General features: G+C 55.8%; 3 protein-coding genes across 3 annotated transcripts; all 3 read left to right on the top strand.

The window, feature by feature from the left end:
* Positions 1–11074: 11074 nt before the first annotated feature.
* ColSpa_09521 (G2/mitotic-specific cyclin-4) lies at positions 11075–13249 on the top strand (the record flags this gene model as incomplete). Its single annotated transcript, XM_049275733.1, has 4 exons — positions 11075–11086; positions 11201–12307; positions 12366–12905; positions 12956–13249. 4 exons carry the CDS (start codon positions 11075–11077, stop codon positions 13247–13249), a joined length of 1953 nt encoding a protein of 650 aa, XP_049131690.1.
* A 1355-nt stretch (positions 13250–14604) lies between these two features.
* On the top strand, positions 14605–15528 carry ColSpa_09520 (increased recombination centers protein 22; the record flags this gene model as incomplete). Its single annotated transcript, XM_049275732.1, has 3 exons — positions 14605–14679; positions 14737–15173; positions 15231–15528. The coding sequence occupies 3 exons, from the start codon at positions 14605–14607 to the stop codon at positions 15526–15528; spliced, it is 810 nt and encodes a 269-aa protein (XP_049131689.1).
* A 1114-nt stretch (positions 15529–16642) lies between these two features.
* On the top strand, positions 16643–17076 carry ColSpa_09519 (uncharacterized protein; the record flags this gene model as incomplete). Its single annotated transcript, XM_049275731.1, has 2 exons — positions 16643–16729; positions 16768–17076. 2 exons carry the CDS (start codon positions 16643–16645, stop codon positions 17074–17076), a joined length of 396 nt encoding a protein of 131 aa, XP_049131688.1.
* Positions 17077–17314: the final 238 nt, after the last annotated feature.

The raw sequence follows: 17314 nt of genomic DNA, 5'->3' as shown, positions 1-17314 counted from the left end.
CTTGGGTTATGGTATTGAATCGATGGGTGAGGAAGGAAGGATGGTTGGGCGAAGGGGGTTTGATGGAGGATGGGTTGGTGTGCAATGGGCGGTGGTCGTCAACTTGGTAGGCAAAGGTTGGGATCCCAACCTAAGTCGGCGGCGGCGGCGGGCGGTCGACCAGACAATATGATCAACGGCCAGCAACCCGAAACTCGAGCCGGATTGATGGCGGGAGCGAGTATGTATCCGCTCTGGTATCGAGCAGAGACGTTATATTGAGCGCCGTGGGTCGTCGTGCGGTCAGCGCCAGTCGGGGCGATCTGACCAAGGACGCTGCCGGAGCGAACGGTCGAAGAAGACGAGAGGGGGGAGGAAAGGAAGGAGGATATTTGGGGTCTAGGGCATAGACTGGGAGCGATTAGCCATGGGACGCCGAAAGAGGATCGAATGAAGTGGTTTGGCGATGCTGATGGAGCGTGGGAAGGTAGAGAGAGAGTTGAGGAAGAGAGGAGAAGGAAGAGGAGAGGTTGAGCTGGGACTGCGTCGGGGAGCGGACGGCAGACGTAGCAAAGCAGCGGCCGGCCAGTCCAGTCCAGTCCAGGCCCAGACATCAAACCTTCCTCAACAGAGCCGGCGGAAGCAGGTCGCAGTCTGGGACGGGCATGTGCAGCGGGAAGGTGCAAGGGGATAGGAAACCTCGATCGCAAAGACCAAAGGCATGGATAGGACTCACTCTGGACGAAGGGCAGTGGTGTTGAATGATGGTTTCTGCTGGGCAATTCGCAGGTTTGTGTGCATGAGAAGGAAAAAGAGGAGCCGGGCGAACGAGGTTACGATTTTGTCTGTGGTCGGTCGGTCAGTCCAGTTTCCAGTTCTAGTTCCCAGTGCTTGTGCCAGTGCCAGTTTATCAGTCCCGGTCTGGGGTCTGCTCTCTCTCTCTGTCTCTCTGTCTCTCTCTCTCTGAGTGTGCGCCCCCCCCCCGGTCAGTCAGTCGGCCCCGTCAGTGACCAGCAGCAGCAGTCCACTCTTGTGCGGTAAGGCCGGCGCTGGAAAGGCAAAGAGCAGTCTGCGCTGCGCTCACTAACAAGGAGCGCTCACTTCTGCGAGTGACCTTCTACAGGCATGTCCAACAGGCCCAAGGCGCAGTACACTAGCCCACTGTGGAGGACCCAGGCCCCCTTCCCAAACTGCCGGCCGCCTGGTTGGGGACGACAGTGTGAGCCGGACTGTGTCGTTGGTCCCTCCTGTGGCGGCAGCGCCGTTCAGGGCATCGTGCGCTGCCATCTCGATGCCTTCCCCGAACAAGGCGATTTACAGAGGCCCAGGGCCACTGTGGCTCGCTGCAAGCCCCCGAACAGCCCACCCCTTAACGTAGACATCGCACCCCCTTCCCCGGCCTAGGCTTCGCTGCGTCAGGCTACGCCCTCCTCTCATTCTGTTGTTGTCTTGTCACATCTCCCCTTTCTTGTCTTTCTATTTCTCTCCATCTCTCTCTATCTCGCTCTCTTTCTCGCTCTCCCCATTCCTTACCTCACCACTTTCATCAGGTCTCTCCAACAGGTTAGCTAGCTCGACCCAGAAATACAGGGCCCCGGCCAGCAATCCCCTTGGAAAGGAGGGTACTTGCCGCACTTCACCGCAGAGTGTGTGGCACCTTTGGACCCGCCCGTCCCGTCTCTTTCTCCTGGGGGGATGGAGGGAGGGGGGCCGGCAGCCAGCTCACCAATAAGTGCGTGTGTGTGTGTCTGAGCATGATGGTGAAGAAGGTACCTCAACGCTGCAGGCGCATTTGTTCTGCCGCTCGACAGAGCCTTCGGGCCTTTGTTTTCGAGGCTTTCCATGATGGAAAGGACGAGTCCCCACCTCCTCGAGGCAGATATCGCGACTCCAGCCTGCGCCGCGCGACGGCGGACGAGGGCAAAGGCCCGGGGCCCAAGTCACCCATGCTTGCGCAACTCCCGCCTGAGAGGGAGGGGGCGCGCGCCTCACCATTACCGCCCGCCGCGGCGCACATCAAAGGCGAAGAAGCGACACGCACACATATACGCATCACAAACCGCAGACTCGACTGCTTTCCTTAGCGGACCTCGACATGGGCCTCCCAGACCGGGGGTGGTTGGCATTTGTCCTTTGGGAACTAACTCTACGTAGCAGACAGGAGGGAGAGAGAGAAAGCGAAAGAGAGAGAGAGAGAGAGAGAGAGAGAGAGAGAGAGAGAGAGAGAGAGAGAGAGAGAGAGAGAGAGAGGGGAGCTCCAAGGCGGTCAGAGTCGAGATCTCGGCTGGGCTGGCTGGTTAGGTCCATCAAATCTCGTCAAGTAGTCTATTTGCGGATATGATGGCCTCTCTCGCCCCGGAACTGTAATTACCTCTGCCCTTCCCTTTCCGCTGGCCCTCGTCAGGAGCCAGTCCTTCTAGAAGCCTCAAATCTCTGGCGCGAATCCATGGGCTTCCCACAAGGGGGAGAGGGTTCGAGGGGGAGGATACTTACTGACGTCCTCCATTTCCTTTTTGTGCGCCTTGTTCATTTCGATACCGGACACCCAGACACATGACGGAATAAGCGCGGGATATATGACGGGGCAGAGAGAGAGAAAGAGACATAGATATGAACAGTTGTCGAGCGCCAGTGTGCGTCGTGTGCGAAGGCAAAAGATACATGAGATATCTCTCGCACGAATACCACACACACTCGCGCACAATGCATACACACCAACCGGCTCACCTCATACAGATGACGAACAAGCGCCCCGATGTGCAAGGAACGCGCCGTGCGCTCCATGTCTGTCTTGTCTCTCACCTCACCACACCTCATTACATACTCTCCCCCGATTCACCAATAGCCACTTGACTTTGATGCCTCGTGTCGGCACAAACCAAGACTGCCCGACTGACTGGCCAAGTGACTGAACAAGGCCAGGTCCGGCTCGTCAGATAAGGCGCACACACGCACACGCACACGCACACCTGTGTGGAATACCAGACAGCTCGCGGCCCAGTCAGACTCGTCCAAGCCGCTCCCCGTTCTCCCGCGAAAGCAAACAAGACGAAACCTTGCTGCTGGGGGGGGTTTTTTTTTCTTCCTTTCCGCCAGGCCTTATTTGTTACGGCTGCCATCCATCCAGACCACCAGAACCTGTTCCCTCCGCTTCCTCCACTTCTCCTCCCATTCGCCCAGCCATCCCTGTCCGGTCTGAGCCCATCGAAACCTCGTCAGTCCTGGGGCTCGTGAGCGCGGACCCTTTCTGCCAATTCATGTATCCAATGCGATCCGTACGGGGCCGGGCTGGCCTCCAGTTCGCCGTTGGTTTGATGGACATGCGCATACGCCCGCGGGCCACGCGCAAACTCGTTTGCGAACAAAACGGCCGGCCGCCATTGAATGTGCAAAGAGGCGCGCTGTCCTGCTCCTGTACCCCGCGAGCCTGCCCGGGTCCTGCCAGGAACATGGCCGCACCGTCGGACTTGATTGCGACTCGCTCCCTTCAGTCTGTCCATCTCAAGGTTGGAAGTTACCGTGCCTGCAGATACGTATCCCACGCCCATGGGCCTCTCCTCACGTCAAGATCGGTTCCATGGCAATTCGGCGCTTCGCAGAGCGCCATCCCACCCTACCCGCAACCCCTAAAGAAAGGCCAGGGTTGCGCATTGTAGGAGAAGCTCGGGATCGCATGGCCGATCTTGACGGTAGAGAGAGAGGGAAGGCCGTTCGCCTGGCTGTTCCGTTATCAGTTCCTCACAGCCGCACTTGTGACATGCGCCGCAATCGCCCCTGCGCTTGTGAAATGATCCGGAGGCTCCCTATACGGCCCTTGAGACATTGGCTGCAGTTCTGTACCCTCGCAGCAGGCCAGTACTGTCATCGTGACTTGACAATTGAGGACCGCGATGGCACAATATCGCGGAATCCATCTTGATTTCACCGTCTCCAGGTTGCATCGGACCCAGACATCCCACCCGCCGGGACACACCCCCGTTTCCTCTCTTGTGCTTGGTCTTGCTGGCTTACCTGGATGGCACACCCACCAACTCGATCCGATACTCCAACGAGAGCGACGCCAGGTCTGCAGGTCCGGTATGGCGTGTGCTAGCGTCTGGACGCCAATCCGCCCCTCCCAACCACTGAGGCCGGTTTTCTGTCTTGGCCAGGAAAATGCCGCCCTCTGCCTTCGAGTTCCAGAGGGACCAGAGCCCGAAGCACCGTGTCCTAACCCAAGGCAAACGCCATGAGCGCATTAGGCGATGCTGGGCCGGTGCCATGATATCCACGACTGACCCGGCGGCAGCTTGTCAGGCGAAGAATGTAGTCTTATTAGGTGAAATGACCTGCGGCTATTGGACCCCGGCACCCCTCCTTCCTCTCAGGAGCCGTTCGTGAGCTTTGCTCGTGCTTGCTTCCCGCGGCAGCGCCTGTTTCGCCGCATGAGACAGATATGGACTCATATCCTTCGGCAGCGATCAAAGGCGGGAGCAGGCAGGTGGTTATGCAGCTGCGAATCCGGATCAAGTTACTAGTCGGGCGGCAGACGAATTGCCAATGTACGATATGCGATATACAATAGGAACTGCAGCACCTGAGCAAAGAAAATGGGTCGCGAGCCACATGGTCAGTGAGCCAATGGTATCTTCTTTCGGACCAACTCGAGGCACCGCGAGTCTCGCAAGGCAGGGGAGGGGCCAAAAGGACAGAAACAGGTCGCGGCCGGAGGAGGTGGTGGTCGAAGCGCAGCTGGCTGGATGCACAAGGCAAGATGGAAGATTGGCTAAGCGGCTGCCGTCACTGACGAACGCCAGCGCTGGTCTGCTCGGTCTGGCCTGTTTCAACTGTCAACCGCTCATCAAGCTCTCGAGGGCTCGTCCGCGTGTTTGCGATATCGACGTGGACAACTCCAGTGTACAGGTACAGTCGGTCCCACCAGCCCCCGGCGCTCGTTTCATGCCCGTTATCTGGTTTGGTACATCGTATGTCCAAAAGCTGGTTCCACTCACCGCGGCAGGCGACTCTGGAAAGCAACGGCAGAGTTGGAGGTGGACGGTTGTCGAATTCGCCCAGTGACCGTGGGGCCATGATTGCCACCAGATGAGACCAATTGCTGTCTGGGCCCCGCTCTGCAAAGCACAGCTTCGGTGCGTGCCTTCGCACGGAAGTGGTTTGCGCACAAGGATTCCCGCCGGCACCTACCAGCAAGGCACACACGGTGAGATGCTCAATCCACAGGCGACGAGCTTATTAGATAGGGTGGCCGGGTGTGTTTCGCGGCGCAGGTCGCCTTGAAGCAAGATTGGGCCTAGCCGTCATGTTGCGGTTGTATGCGCTGGTCGGAGTTTCAAATGCGATGCCGTTGTCGAATCACCATCGAGAATACAATGTAACATGGCCGGGGAATGGGAAAAGGTAGTAGCATCGTCCCGAGTTCCCTCTGCTCACCTGCTGCGTTTGCTCAGATGTCGCCGCTTGGTTCGAGGTACGGTATCCCCACCTCAGTTTGGTAGAAAGGGTAACACTAGCGGGAGTGGCAGCTCTCTTCTCGCGCTTTGCGACGAGATGGGATGGCGTGGGGTTGGTATGTGGGATCGACGTATCCTTGCCTGCCTCTTGATTTTCTCTCTCTCACTCACTCACCCACACACGCCCTCTCTCAATCTCTTTTGCGAGAGAGAGATAGAGAGGGAGGGAGAGTGTGTGTGTCTTCGTGTGTGTAGTGCGGAGAACGATTGATGAACTGGCACTGGATATGCAGGCCCCAACAATCCCACCTTCGCCAATCGGGGAGTTCAGAAGCAGGCGCACTCAAAGTACGGTGTGCACACCTGGCGAGACTTTGCGCCCAGTCTCCAGATTCTCTCGCAGGGGTGAGCTATCTTTCCCGAACGCAGCTGCTGGCCTTTGTTTTGCGTTACCTCGCAGGTCGGGGCTCCACTGCCACGTCGGGGTTTGATGCGCCATTGGAGATAGATGCGTTTCTTAGAAGACCCTTTTTCGGTTGCTGGGCGTTGAGGAGGCGAAGACGGAAGGGAACGAATTGACGAGTTTCTTGGGATCAGTCACGCTCTGCGTGTCAGCCCAGTTGTGCCCATTCGACCCGATTAGCTCGTGGGCCCCATCCCGATGCCATGCCATGCCATGCTATGCTATGCTATGTTCATCCACCACCACCAGCGCAATAGACAGGAGCACTGCAGACAAGCCCAGCCCGACGACCTCGACGGCTTGTCTTCCATCCGCGCTCGCTCCTCAGTCTGCCAGCCGTTGGCGTCGCTACTGGGATACAAACGGGTACGGCCCAGCTGGAAATAAAGCTCTCTGTGTTGGGCTGGATTCTGCCGGGACGATCGGCGCTTTCCCGCGCGCATTCTGGCTTCAACGCATTTGGCGGAGCAATAGTGTAGAGAGAGCGGAGGCGGCATCAGTCAAATTCTGCAACCCTGGTGCGTCACACTCGACCTATTCCTTTCGCATGGCTGGGGGGTCGCTTTCGCCACGCCATGCTTTCCTGCCCCTCTCTCACCGTCCTTCGATGCCAATGCCTGATGCCACGAAGAGCGCCGGACAGAGTAGGTCTGCCCAGAAGGATTGCGATTGCAGGCACGGGCGGGCGCCACGCTCTGCTTCTCGTGGTCGATGCTGTCCGCGGTACAATGGGAAAGAAAGTTGCGACGACGTAGGGTCCTCCAGGGCAGTCGGCATACCGTGCGCGCAGACTGGCTTTGCACTGCCGGTGTCTCCATTTTTTTGTGCTTGGAGTCTGCGACAGCTTGCAGGGGCCATGTTCGGAGCTGTCGCATATATGCTAAGCCCTGGGAGCGTTCGTAGGTATTGAATCAGCCGTCCCCCTCAAATCGTCCGACGCTTGACAATCGACGACAATAGGTTGCCGTATGACATGCGACAGCTGAGCCATGTGGCCAATCCCTAGACTTGACGTCGCAAAGTTGAGGGTGGGTGTGGTGGTGCGGTGCGACCGAGCCGAAAATGTCGAGTGCGTGGGAGAGAGACGAGAATGCGCCAAAGCCAGTCAGATTACGGCGCTGGCCGTCCAGTCTCTGGCCTGGGAGGCTTTTGCGATACCGTACCTAGGAGCAGGTGGTCGTCGCGTTTAGCGCAGCGCTCAGCTTGCTTGGCGGGTAAAGGAAGAGGGGTGGGTAGCGAGAAGCTGTGCTCTTCATGCAGAAATATTAAAATGTCTGCGCACAACCCAGCCGGTCCCTGATGGACCCCTCGTTCGCCCGCCATCATGCAATTCGAGAGAAGCATTGCCCGATGTTGAGCGAGTCGCAATCCAGCGCATCATCAAAATAAACAAAGCAGGTGGTTCAGGCGCATCGCGTTGCGCTCATGCGACTGGCCAGAAACGCCGGTCTGCAGGATGGGCCTACCTGTGCCGGTCGCAGGCTGTCGGGCCAGGCGCGTACGTCCAATTCCGTCGCAATCGTTGCCAATTGCGCGAGTGGATGAACTTGGTGTCGAGAAAAAAGGACCCAGTCCACGAGCAACGCTGCGAAAGCGCCGGGGTACGAAAACAGCCTTTTCTCGATGAGTCGCAACGCTGGCGATGCGGTGCTTGTGCCACGAAGGACGAAGGACTTCCGAGCCCCGCGAGCTCCGCCCGCAGCGCAGCGGAGATGGGAGTGACGAATCCATCACGTGACTTCGTGATAGATTGGTGAGCCGACAGCGACGCGCTAGGCTGTCTAGACCTTGCTGGGTCAAATCATGGACGGCGGCAGCTTGAGGATAACTCACTACTTGAGGACTTTCTGGATGTTTTGGACGGCTTTTCTGGGCACTTTGATCGGTGGCTCGTTGGCTTTTATGCGTTCTTGTCGTTGGTGTCATGGAACGCCGTCATTTGGTCTTCTGTTGGGAGACGCGACGAAAGAACGAAGTTCAAAATCATACTCCGTTTCTGGACTAGCGCCCCGCCTCGGAGCGCAGGATATGACGACTAGGGAGCATGGACGCCGAGGATCACCCGACGTCCCTGTCATCGCGCTGTTGGCCTGCAGACTGCCCGCTTTCGCTATGCAATCTTCACAATCCGTTACCGGGGGCTATTTGAGGGTCTTTCGATCGATTGTGCAAGGCCCCCCATTTCCTCCGATATTTGGCCTCGATGCACACTGGTGGCGAGTCGATGCATTATTAAAGGGTTTTGCCGGGTAATTACTGCGTGCTGTGTACCTACCTAGGTGCCTGTCGACCGCACTTCCATTTCCCAACCGACCCAGGCTGCCTTTAGCGTCTAAGCAAACCCCTGCCACGCATTCGCCAGTGCAATGCAATTATTCTTCTCTTCTCTTACAGGGAGGAAAAGGAGATTCCCGTCTGAAGCTGCAGGCTGATCTCGAAACCCGCCAACAACATCATCGCCAAATGATTTTGGATTTGAAGCACATTTGCGATAACGACACCGAACTGACAAATATGTATCCTGACTATTGAATCATTAGGGATCGAGAGCGTTAAATGTGCGACATCTGTGGTGCGGAAGCCGAGGACAAGAAGCCGATAGGCGTACGAAAAGTGGATCCCATGACCGAACCCCCGATCCCATCAGTGTCACGTGGGTAGATACGGCAGAGCGGCTGGAGGACGAAGGGAATCTCGGGGATGCGGATGACCTGCTCTGGGCAGGTCTGAAGAAGCAAAGCCGTTGAGAGGTTCTTTCGCTCTAGCAAATCTCAATGTTCGTAGGTAGACACTTGGCCAGACACCGACGATGCCATACAGCAATCACTGAGAAGACCGATGCCTTTGACCTTGCATGAAACAGTAGAACGGTACTCTAATCATACAATGTAGTATCACAGATGTTGGAGGATTTGTTCGCGAAAGCCTCCAAATAGTATTCTAGGGAAACCGGTCGCCGTCATAACTGGTTGTAACTTTACCAAACACATTGTAAACCATCGTCAGAGTGGCTCAAAAAAGACATGTGAACGCCTTCAAGCAGAGGAGAAGACCAGCGTGTGCAAATTATAAATGGGTGCACCTGTCTTGCGAACATTTTGTCCGGCACACTGAAAAGAACTCCGAAGTGTCCCCTACCGAAGAAGGAAGATCATCGCTGTAGACAACGACTGTGTGAGATTCCGACTCCTCTGTATCGAGACTGTCTCAGCTTATGCCCAAGGCCCTCATCGAAAGTAAATCGACCACGAGTGGCATTAGGTCACACGTGCCTGCTGGAATGGCTTTAAGTGGTACAAATAAGGCAATGACTCACTTTTCCGCTGGTGGAATACGCTTGAGGGTAGACGGGGCGCATCGTGAACGCTATAAGAGAAGTGAATGCGGTGTCGCGGAGAACCTAAGTAATACATTCTTTCAACATGGCCTCTGGCGTCTGTTTGGTGAGCTGCATGAACGGCCAAAAGTATCAAGATCCTAACATAGCAGAACATAGGCCATCAGTTGCTACGTGAGGTTTCGCAGAACCTCTTTACTAGGTTGTCATCATGCTTGTCGGCCCTGAGATTGTTCTTAGTATTCTGATACTGGCGTGGGAAGCACGAGGCAAAGTCAAGACAGGGCAGGAGACAACGAAATGCTGAGCTGAACTGCCTCATGTCCAAGACCAGGAGAAGCGAAGGAACACGAATATTTACTGCCCAGATGGAAGACTTGATAGGAAAGGTCCGCAGTAACAGTGATCAAGTCCGATGCAGGAGGAAATCCCCTTGGTGAACGGAGCCATATACTCATCAACATCGGACGCCAGAGTAAGGACTGGTGGAGCGGCTAGGAATACGATGTGTCTATGTTTCGGGCATGTCCTCTTGGGGAAAGGAAGACGACGGAGCTGAAAGAAGGGAATAATGAAGCCAGGGGCCGGGCTTGGTCTGTCAGAGTTCGGTCAAACGACTTCCAGAAGGCGCGATGAATCTTTTTTTGTCCTGCAGCGCTATGGCGTTGTTCCCACGAGTCGTCCAACGTTTCTAGAGATCAACGTGGACTGGCTGCCTTTGTTCCTCGAGCGGGAGGCGAGCGAAGGCGAGCTACTGGATAACGTCCCGGGTTTCGTCAACACGATTGACAAAGAAAGACTGGAAAGAAAACCGTTAACAAAGGTGAGGATCAAAAAAGGGGGTGCCGACTCGACCGTGTTTTGCTGGATGTTCTGCTATGGTAGGACTCGAAGCTAAGCGAGGAGGTATCTGGCGCAAACAATTACATCAGCTGTGAATAACAACAACGGGTGGTTGTCCAGGGCAGGATGATCTCAGTGAAACGCTGACAGAATACTCGTGCCTTGCTTTCGCAACACATTGCTTAATCAAACTTCCCCGGATTCGTTCATGCGCGTCGTTGCGCAGAGACATGGGCAGCCCAAAACATTGGATCATAGACAGGCCGACTGGCAACAGAAAAGCCGCTCCTGGCTCCCGTGGTGCCCGCTCGGTGGTGATGCTTGTCTCCGCCCATCAACCGGCCAACAGAGGACCCACTAAATCTCACCAATCCCGTAGCGCGTAGGTGGCGCGTCTCTGGTAAGCCCCCACGTATTCCCGGCCGTCCTTGTTTACTTAGTACTGGAAAACAAACAGCTTCACATTTCTGATCCTAGGGACGCTCCGACCTTACCAGGCCGTTTTTGGTCATAATCCGCCCGCCGCGCCGCCGTGGCAGTTACCACCAAACAGCTTTTTTCGGCTGAGACCTTTTTCTTCCCATCCAAGAGCTGCTTCTTGACCCTCAACCCCGTCCCCATCCTTCCCTCCACTTTGGCCCGTTGTCGAGGCAGCCTGGCACTGGTTCTTATCCTCTGCTAATCCCCGAGATAAATCAGCCTTCCCTTCTTTTATATCCCTACCCATCGCAATCTCCCGTCCCTCGTCCATCCCTTCACTCCGACCAACCGTGCCCGAACTTGATCGGCAACAATTAGGGACCAGAGGGCTTTTCACAACACAACACAATACGGGACAATCCACGCACTCACTGGTGTTTACATGCTATTTCGACGCGCCATTTTTCGCTCTACACATCTTCATCCGCGGCGACTTCATAATTTCTCACTGCCCCACGAGGTGCCGTCGCAAGCAATTTTCAATCAGCAGTGCTAGCTATCGCAAGGCCAGCAGCAGTCGCAATGGACGCTAGAGTAAGTCATTGCCCTCCCTACCTACATCCCGCCTCCCTCGTAACGGCTGCACCCGACTTTAATGCCCAGAGGGCGAGACTCCTCTGAACTATTGACTGACGTCCACCCAAACAGCCCCAGCGCCTCAAAGTCCACGTCGGTGGCAACGAGAACATCATCCCTTCGAAGCACGATTCCCTTCATCAGCGACATAAGTCGACAGGCAACCTCATGTCTCGAAACGGTGGCGGTCTGCAGGCTGCTGCTAAGCGAACCGCTTTCGGCGACGTCAGCAACACGGTCAAAAACCTCACTGCTCTGCCTACCGACCAGCTGCCTGGCAAGGGCAAGGGCGCAGACTTTGCCTACAACAAGGAGAACGCGGTCAATGGCAAGGACGGCTTTTCACGGCCCGCCCAGCGGGCTGCAGTGCTGGGCAACAAGAGTGGTCCTGTTACCGCAGAATGGAAGCAGCCGAGAACCTCGGTCCGCAACGATTCACAGACGCAAAACAAGCAGGTTGCGAAGAGAGCCTCTGCGGCTCAGCTCTACGAACCCCGTCCTTCGAAGAGCAAATATGTCGCCCAGGATCCCATTGCGCCGACAGAGACGGCCTCAAGCAAGCAGCCTCGCCATCACAAGTCTCAGCCTCAGCTTAAGAAGGAGCCCGCTGCACATGTTCTGCGACGCACGCAAAGCAAGCTGTCTACAACATCTACACACCAAGCCCTTGGCACCGAAACCTGGAAGCCGATGGATGACGTGACGGAAGCCGCCTACGAGGATGCTGTCGAGCACATTGGCGACGAGCAGTACCATGGTCCTTACCACAGACGCTCACTGGACGTGGCGGACGAAGGAGATGAGATGCAGAAGGCTATTGCCCTTCTCGAGGGCAACGCCGAGAAGCATTCTATGGAGCAGCTCGCCGAAGCAGTGGTTGCTCCAACACTGTCTGAGCCAGAAGAGTACTGGGATGAGGAAGAAGAGGAGGAGGAGCTCTACGATGACCAGGGCTACACGACTGCGCACTCTTACCGTTCCCGTGGCGATCTCACCACTGGCGGCGCAACCACTGTGCTCGCACCTAAGATTACCGACAAGGTCGAGCAAGAATTGGAGACCGCCCGTGCCATCGTCGAGAGTACTCGTACCCAGGAGGAGGTTGACGACGAGATCTGGGACGTCTGCATGGTTGCAGAGTACGGTGATGATATTTTCGAGTACATGAGGGAGCTCGAGGTTTGTTTGAACCAGAAACCTGCGTTGTGGTGGTCACTGCTAACCGAACCGTGTTCAGATGAGAATGTTGCCCGATCCTCACTACATGGACCACCAGGCCGAGATCCAATGGTCCATGCGTTCCGTCTTGATGGATTGGCTTGTCCAGGTCCACCACCGTTTCAGTCTCCTGCCAGAGACGCTTTTCTTGACGGTCAACTACATTGACCGCTTCCTTTCATACAAGGTTGTGTCGATTGGCAAGCTCCAGCTTGTTGGCGCCACCGCCTTGCTTGTGGCTTCCAAGTACGAGGAGATTAACTGCCCATCGCTGCAGGAGATCGTATTCATGGTGGACAACGGTTACAAGGTTGACGAGATTCTCAAGGCGGAGCGGTTTATGCTCAGCATGCTGAGCTTCGAGCTGGGCTTCCCCGGCCCGATGAGCTTCCTGCGCCGCGTCAGCAAGGCGGACGATTATGATCTCGAGACGCGCACGTTGGCAAAGTATTTCCTGGAGGTGACCATCATGGATGAGCGTTTTGTTGCAAGCCCGCCCAGCTTCCTCGCCGCGGCTGCGCACTGCCTATCTCGCTTGATCCTGAAGAAGGGTGACTGGGTAAGTCCACCGCCATGTTCATCTCCCGAGGCAGTGCTAACACGATGTAGACTCCTGCGCATGTCCACTACTCAGGATATACATGGGGCCAGCTAAGGAACCTGGTTACGATGATTCTGGAGTGCTGCCACTCCCCGCGCAAGCACCACCTTGCCGTATTCGAAAAGTACTCGGATAAGCGGTACAAGCGCGCTGCCGAGTACGTTCAAACCGAAATCAGCAAGGGTTTCACGCTTCCGTACCGCCACTCCACCGGTCGTGCTTCGGCTCTTGACTTTGGCGAGTTTGATGGCAACATTAGCCAGCCTCATCATGCCAAGGCGATGGTCGAGCTCCAGGGCTAGTAGGACAATCGTGCTCGACCAACAGCTGCGCATCATGCAAGAGACTTGGCACCCATGCGCCAACAGGGTGCATGGCTCGACGCGATGCCAATGCTTCTTTCTTAGCGATGTCGGTTGTGACACCGATTTGCACTCGGGCAGCTGCTATAATACGACAATTGCAAGTATGGGGTGGGCAGACCAGCCCAGCCTTGAGATGCGACGACTAATCAATGGCCGGCAACCCTTTTTTGAGCAATGTTTTGGACCGTTATGGCGGTCTGTTGACGACACTGGATGACTTGACGATACCATGACTGGTTTTCTACTCAGCCTTTCATTTCATTTCCGTTGGCCCACGTCGGTTTGTTTTTCTTCTTCATTTTATGCGGCCAGCATTTTTCGGCGTTGGAGGATGGTTCCCACAGAGGGCAGGGCAGGGCAAGGCATGGCATACAGCCAAGGGACGTGGCTTTCAGGAGCAACATACCAGAACCGAAACCAAAAGCAAGTGCAATACGTGGAGGCTTGTGGCATAGATGAACAGGCACAGACTATGATTAACTGCCTGAGGATAAAGGGTTTAGGACAAGGCACCACACTTGTGTATGAGTTATAATTCTTCTTTTGCAAAGGGATTTGCATCTTCTATGTACTGTTACAGTTCGGCTAGAGGATCAGCTGACATGGCCACGATGACGGCGTCACGGTAGACGGGTCAGTAAGAACGCAGTGAAATATCTTGAGCAGTCAACACTTGATTGTCGGTCGAAACTTTGCTTGTGAAGATCGTTGTTCAAGTTGAAGCCGCTGCCCATCATTCAAGTTGCCACACTCAATCGGACGAAGCTCTTCCCTGGCCTGGAGCTCATGGAGCTCTGCAAGCCCCGCAGCCCTGGTTCGGGTGGCTGGTTCTCCATGTGGCACTTACGCCATGGGGAAGCTCCGCACGATCCCGGGCCTCTCATTGGCCCACAGCTCCCATCCAAGGCCGAGGCGTGCTTGGCTGGGGCAGGTAGGTCCCCTTTGCTTCGCTTTCTCCAGTGGATCAACTACTGTGAGGCCACATTGCTGATTCGCACCTCACTCTGGCATTGCCTGCCATTGCTGAATCACCCGCGCACCCACGCACACTTTATTTTTCCGTTGCCTCCTGTCCAAACCTGACACCTCAGCAGAGAGACGATCTGAATTGGATTGGATCTACCCTCCCCTCTTCCCCCTTTGCTCTCCCCCATCTCGCAACTCCTCTCCCACACTTGACTTCGTGTCTCCCTTATCCTTTCTTCTCCCCTTCCCTCCCCCACTCCTTCCATTGGTTGCGATTGTTGAATTGGTCACGTCGCACTCAATCTCATCCCTCCGTCGCCGCTACAATGGTTTACCTAAAGTCTTCTCTCCTGGCCCTGCTGGCCCTGCCCCTCTCCGGCGTGTTCGCCGCTGAGGCACCAGTACGTGTTGCTCGCCATTCTCCGAGCTCGGTAACATTTTCATCTAACCTGCTGTAGGTTGACACCGATGCTTCTGCGCCCGCTCTCAAGGCCGACATCGAGACTACCTTCCCTGATGCCGACATCTTCGGTGTCAAGATCGTCAACGGTCACCCCACGAAGGCCTTCATCGAGTTCACAAACAACGAGGATGCGCCGATTCAGGTCGCAATGGTTGGCGGCACCTTGTCTAGCACCAAGGAGCTTCCCGAGGATGCTCTCCCAACCGACAACATTATTCGCAACCTGACTGCTGCCCGCTACGACCTGACCATCGAGGCTGGCGACAAGAAGGCTGTTCCCTACTCGTTCGCCCTTGACGCCAACCCCCAGGATGTCCTGCTTCAGCTCATTGCTGTCGTCAGCAACGCCAAGGGTGACGTCTTCCAGGTCCAGGCATACAACTCCACCGCCTCCATCGTCGAGCCTCCTACCAGCATCTTTGACCCCCAGATGTATGTTCAGATGCCCATGCGCCACCCAACGCGATGAAGTGACAGACAGACTGACAGTTCCCTTAGCATCTTCCTCTATCTCTTCCTCTCTGGTGCCTTCGCGGGCACTCTCTACTTCGTCTACAAGACCTGGATCGAGGCTCTGTTCCCCCAGGCCAAGAAGGCCAAGTCCTCCAAGAAGGCGCGCACTGTTAGTGTCACCGTGCCTCTGGCCGACTCTGATGCCGCCGCCGAGGCCACCTCCACGGGCAAGAGCTACGACGAGAGCTGGATCCCCGAGCACCACATTAACCGCCCTGTCGCCAAGCGCGTCAAGAGCGGTGCCAGCGGCAAGCTCAGGAAGGGTGCTGAGTAGGACGACAGCACCACTACGACGCGAACCACGCGACGCACCAGACGCGCTTAGACACGAAGCGCCCATGCGGTTACAGATTGGCGGCTTGGGAGCATCCGACAGGCTGAAAGACAAGCTTGCGGGATGTGCACAGTCGGTTGATTTCGGGAGGAAGGGACCACAAAAGTGTTGTACAATACTTGCATACAAGGCATGAAGCTAATGCCAAAGAACTGCTGTAGAAACTACAGTGAATTTTGCCGTTACCTGGAACTTGGCGAAGCTTTGCTGCCACATGAACACGATTAACCGCGAGTGAATCACCAAAGCTGCTCGCCAGTATATACCCCAAATACCAGGCTTTCTTTTTCTCGTGCCCCCCTACCAATTGAGCTCGAGGAGGAGAGATCGAAACATGAGTGGAAAAATTAGAAAAGAAGCAAGTATTCCTAGCACAATGACCTGATGTGCATCTGATCCGTGTTTCAGGGAGCTAATCTGACTGGTTTTGATGGTGCTGAAGGTAAAGCTCTCTGTCGCATGTTGGTGTTAGTATCGTCAGTAAGTTACAACAGTAACATACTACTCTGAACTCTCAAAGGGGCTCTCTAGATCAATTGAAACTCTGCAATGAGAAAATTACTCAATAAACCCGAAGATACGACAGGGAATTGCTGCTTTCCAGTGAGAACAACTGCACCAGGTTGAAATAACCGGTGTTTACCCAGCCACAGAATAGATGAGCTCTCCAGAAGCAATGGGAAGCTGGGCCCCTGCCTTACGCGAAGCTTCCCCAGGTGCGGACCACAATGACGCGCAAACGCGCTTTCCGGCCACGGGCCGCTTCCGCGCTAAGCAGAGTGGACCTTGATTACTGCTGCAACACAGAATTGGGGTCTCAAAGAGCTCGTCTCCCATCGCGCACTCTTCTCGTCCTCCTTCTCTCCCGCACCCCCAACCTTTCATCTTACTCCAAGCAGCGACTGCCGCTCTTTCAGCAATCCAGGAGCATAAGCATTACGCAGCTCAAAGGTATTTTATTTTATTTTATTTCTCTTGAATACTTTGGATTTTAGTGCAGCTCTTCACATTTTCCTTCGTTTCATCCGTTCAGCGTATAACCACACCCACGACGATGGCCCCAACCACACCCGAGGAAACCCCCAAGAAGCGCGGCCGCGGTAGGCCCCCCAAAGCCGATGGCCAAAAGAAGGCCGCTTACGTGCCCACGGGACGTCCTCGTGGTCGCCCCAAAGGTAGCGGGGCGTGAAGAAGGCCGTCGCTCCCAAGCCCGCCACGGGCACCGGCAGAGGACGCGGCAGACCCAGAAAGAGCGATGTCGCCGACGCGACTGCCTCTCCCAAGGCCTCGGCCGCCACGCCCAAGAAGAGCACGCCGGCCAAATCCACTGGTCGCCCCCGCGGTCGCCCTCGCAAATCCGACGCGTCCACCGCGCCTACACCCAAGAACGCCGAGTCAGCCAAGAAGAGCAAGGGCAAGAAGAGCGACGTCTCGATGAAGGAGTCATCCGCCTCTGATTCGTCGTCTGCCTCTGACGAGGAAGGTTAGCGGACCTCTACTCCTGCTTGTCTGGCGCCGTATTGCTTGGCTGCCCCAATGAGTGAAAGGCGTCAGCTCACTGAAATGTGAAGACCAGGCTCTTGAAGATGTCGCGAAGTCACCCTCCGACGCCGCCGAAGAGGTTCGTCGCTGGTTCCCGTCGAAAATGATGCGAGGATTGTTCGGCTGACAGCGATTTCCTTTTACCAACAGTAATAACGACGAACGAGAGAAGAAAAACATTTGC

This window comes from Colletotrichum spaethianum (genome assembly GCF_022836535.1).
Source record: "Colletotrichum spaethianum MAFF 239500 DNA, contig28, whole genome shotgun sequence".
NCBI classification, from domain to species: Eukaryota; Fungi; Ascomycota; class Sordariomycetes; order Glomerellales; family Glomerellaceae; genus Colletotrichum; species Colletotrichum spaethianum.
Note: the sequence above shows the minus strand (reverse complement) of the source record. Positions and strands in the feature narration are given on the sequence as shown.